The 4142-nt window shown below is 48.0% G+C and overlaps 1 protein-coding gene across 1 annotated transcript in view; it reads right to left on the bottom strand.

Annotated features, from left to right (window-relative positions):
- ADAMTS9 (ADAM metallopeptidase with thrombospondin type 1 motif 9) overlaps nucleotides 1–4142 on the bottom strand; it is a 78132-nt gene that overhangs the window by 73247 nt on the left and 743 nt on the right. Inside the window, exon 3 of the mRNA XM_031056311.1 lies at nucleotides 2939–3101. Within this exon, the coding sequence (XP_030912171.1) occupies nucleotides 2939–3101 (163 nt within the window). The remainder of the gene's footprint in view (nucleotides 1–2938; nucleotides 3102–4142) is intronic.

Raw genomic sequence — 4142 nt, 5'->3', positions numbered from 1 at the left:
GGAAGAGCTTGCTATCCTGAAGCGATGGGTGGCAGTGGTGCTGCACCTCAGTGACATCATGCTGTCTGCCTGGCCAAGCCCTCATCCCGTCAGGGCTATTCAGTAAAACACAACTAATTATTCTGCCAGATCCCCGGCCAGATGACAAACTGATTCACGGCACTAACTACAAGAAAAAAAGGAGAGGAAAATGCACCATTTCCTATGACTGAAACTACATTAACCTGTTACCCCAAGGAAAACTCTGTCCTAAGTTTTTCTTGCAGCAGTTGAGCTGTATGCCAGACAGCTCAAATGCATTGCCAGAGACCCCAGTGCTGCGCTATGAAAGTTCATCCGCAGAGCACAGCTTCCATTTGATATCCATCAGCATTCAGAGGAAAAAGATCTTTTTCCAGAACACCTGTAGAGTATTTTTTATGTCAGAGGACCTAAAACTGTTATCAGAAACTGCTAATTAAAACTTAGCAAAAGCAAATGCCTGGTTTTCTAAGCTGACCTCAGGATGCTGAAATCTAAAAGTACAACCAGGGAGACTGCTGCAAATGAAAGCTTTTACTCAATCTGTTAGTCAATTCACAAGGGAAACTTTCCTGAATACCTCAAGAAGTTTAAAATTACATCATTATGGCAAGGGCACACCAGTATGTTGACTATTAATCATTTCCAGGAAGATGACTATCAGAAAGTCATTCTTAATAGCACCACTGCCTGGCAACATAGGGTCCCTTGCTCACCTCAGGGGGGGTACCTTAGATTTCCCTCCCATGAATTTCCTCTTCAAGCAAATTTCCACCCCTGCCAGAAGCCTGCAAAGCAAATGCACCATTTCACACATTCTTCTGACAAAAGACTGGATTCACACAACACCCTACAATTATGACTAACTCCCAAACTCTCACAAAACCATTCTTCTCTGGCAAGAGCGAGAGATACACCTTGTTTAAAACAGTGAGTGCCGCTAGATTTTGCACGTTCTCCTCTGCTGCAAAGACATGTGAGACACCTTCTCTCAGCAGATGTAACCTCAGGTAGGATGCCAAGGTTCAGCATTGCCCAAGCTGCTCTGAACTTGCTCCTTAAATGAAATAACCAAGACTTGTTCACAATACACATACGGCCATAGCATCGTTCCCTTTCAAAAGCTTGGATGATGACAAAAAGAAAAGATAGTAAAGAGGGAGAGATGAAGGGAAAAGGGACAGGAAGACAAGACTCTCATGCCTATCTAGAGCACTTAAGCTTGTGTTTGAGAGGTGAGAACTCCTCCCTCCACTACATGAAGCAACTGAGAAGAGCAAGAAAACAAAGACAAGCAAGAAGCAAAGCATATTAGAACAAAGAAGGAATAGATATACAGCACATTAGTAAAATTACAGATGGAGTATTCTTGCGAATTACAATACAGAAGAATAATATTCTAAATGGGAACTATGATACAGTGGGGTGAAAAACAGCAGTCTGTTACAGCAGCACAGAGTCAAGTTCACAAGCAAAATTCAGAGCCCTCCCAGCTACCTTTGATTCAATGAGTCTTGTGATCTGCTGCTCCGTTCCTCCAAGGGTTACTGATGCAATGTGCCAGATTCCGTGTTTCTTTCCAACTGTTCTGAGTCTCCTGCATCTGATCTCATAGAAGGGAGCAGAAACAGCTGGAAGAGAGAAACCAGAATGGCATATTCCAGCAGCAACCCTTGGAAGAACAAACAATGACAGCCTTGTGAGAGGTGTCACTGTACCCCTGGCACATATGTTTGCATGTGGATTCACATGTCTTCTAGAAGAAACACATGTTGCTCTGGCTGGTCACAGAGTATCAGAGCATCTTTGGACTCAGCATGATTAGTGCAAGCTGAACAGACTGACAGCTCAACAGCACAGCCAGACCCACAGTCATGGGTGCCAAACAAGTAACGTGTGCTAATTGCAGCCTAATTGGGGCACCATACTTCTCCAGTGGTACCTTTACTTCCTGAGCAACTCCGCCTACTTTGCAGCATATGAGCAGCTTGCAGCCCACAAGGGAACTCAGTCAAGGCCTACTCTGTTTAGGTTTTAAAGTTCCTGTAGATCTAGTTGCAGGCCAAAGGACAAGGGCAAAACAGCAGGTGAAAGAGGAGACCAAAGGAATAAGCTTCATCAGAGAAAACTGAGGTATTTGCTGCCAAAGGGGAGGATTAGTTGTGAACATCAGGCAGTCAAGGAAGCAGAGAGCAGCAGGAGGCCACTGTAGATAATAGGGACAGTAGGAACAAGGCTATTGCTCACCAAGGTACATGAAGGGGGGGAAAAAAAGGTCTGTGCTCTTTCATATGTGCAAGGACTAGAATGAGGGAGTGAGGAGGTCAGGGAGATGGTGCTGGTGGAGGAAGGGCTATGAGGAGAAAAAAAGCCTTTGAAATTGAACCATGGAAAAGCAATTACTAAGAACTGTCAGGGTTGGTGTTAGAACTTCCTCATTTCCACTAGAAAGAAATGAGGCAACTCACAGCTAGATTTGGGGAAAGAAGACCAGGAGCACAGCAAGACTAAGACAGATATAATTTAAAGGACAGAGTATCAGACAGAGAGTATATCAGATTAGGATGGCTGGGAATTACATGTAGGATAGAACAGAAAACAAGTTTAAGGGCTCACAGGATACTTAAGGCAAGATAGATGGAAAGCTCTCTTGCCAGCTTTACCTCAGGAATCAAAGGGAAACTTTTTTTCTGACCGCAACTTCCTCATAACCAATTCCTAGAAAGCACCTCTGGGTGTACCACATCTCTCCAGGACAGCGTTACCACCACAAGCCCAGTCCCAGCACTCACAGCACCATTTCTAGAGGGGTCTCTCAACTCCACATCTCTTTTTTTCCCCCCCAAACCTACTGCCTTTTAACTGCAAATAGCACTTCCAAGTATCAAGTCATCTGAGGCAGTAAGAAAATGAGTACCTGGAGTATTGCAAGTCTGCCAGTCCCCTGAAGAGTTGGTGGGAGGTGTCCGGTGTCGGTAGACAAGATGTGGTTTATTGTGCTCTTCTTCATACTCCTGCTCCTCAAGTGATAGGAGTGGCTCTACAAAATAGTCCCCATCATCAGACTTGAATGTGCCTAGCTGAGAGGGTCCAGAGAGAGGAAGAGGAGGTCAGCTGTGTGCGATGACAAGCCACCTAGCAGCACTACCCCACAAAGCAAGCAGTTAATGAGGGAGGTGTGCCTAGTTCTATGGTAACCCCTGTGAAGGCAGTGGCTGGAGTTCCAGCTTTGGTCACACTCCTTGCACTCACCCTGGGCTGCACAGCCATCCCACTGGTGCTTACAGAGGGCTAATTACCAACCCACAGGCAGGGAGCATGAGAGAGGCATGTCTGCCAGACCCGGTCCTTATGCCAGTGGTGTTCATCAAGCCAAAGGGTGATGGTGCTGCTGTGAGCTGGAGGCCCCAGTGCAACCCCATCATGTGCTGGTTTCACACAGCACATTTCCCTGAGACAGGCCTTTAACCCACATATAAGGACCAGAGGAAGGTGTCCAGCTAGTGAAATCCCTGCTTACACGGAGACATGAACGTTCCTAGTTGCATACAACTATGAATGCATGTATTTGGTGGGTAAATAAAAAAATATCAGAGACAAAACATTCTGCAGCCATCCCATACTGGTATCCATGGTCAGTACCTGGGAGGGAAGCCACATACACATGTGCCCAAGCCTAGGTGAACACATGCACCCAGAAGAATCGCGGGACTGAATGAAGCCAGCAGAAACCTCCGGGGAGCCCCTGGGATTGGCATCCCGTGGGACTGAAAGGCACCAGGACAGACAGAAGAGTCAGCCCTTTTAGGAGCTTCTGCGCATCCCGGTGCCAACATCCCTGCACCGAAGGGCACCCAGCTGGGGTACCAAGGACCGGGACATGCCCCTGGTCCCGGGGTGCTGGGTGGCTCCGGGGCCAGCGCCGGTGGTAAGCCCGCAGCCATCCCTCACCGGCACCCCGGCACCCCCGGGGGCAGGCAGGCTCCGTGCCTGGGTCTGGCCCACAGACCGCCCCTCCGGGTGTCGGTGGGTGGCATTTTTGCCCTAAAAATCCGCAGAGCATGAGCGGCGCACCTCGGAACCCGAGGGACGAAGAGCTGCGCGGCAGCAAGCCCCGGCCG

Source organism: Geospiza fortis, unplaced genomic scaffold (genome assembly GCF_000277835.1).
Source record: "Geospiza fortis unplaced genomic scaffold, GeoFor_1.0 scaffold70, whole genome shotgun sequence".
Taxonomy (NCBI): Eukaryota; Metazoa; Chordata; class Aves; order Passeriformes; family Thraupidae; genus Geospiza; species Geospiza fortis.
The sequence above is the reverse complement of the archived record's forward strand: the minus strand, read 5'-3'. Positions and strand labels throughout refer to the sequence as shown.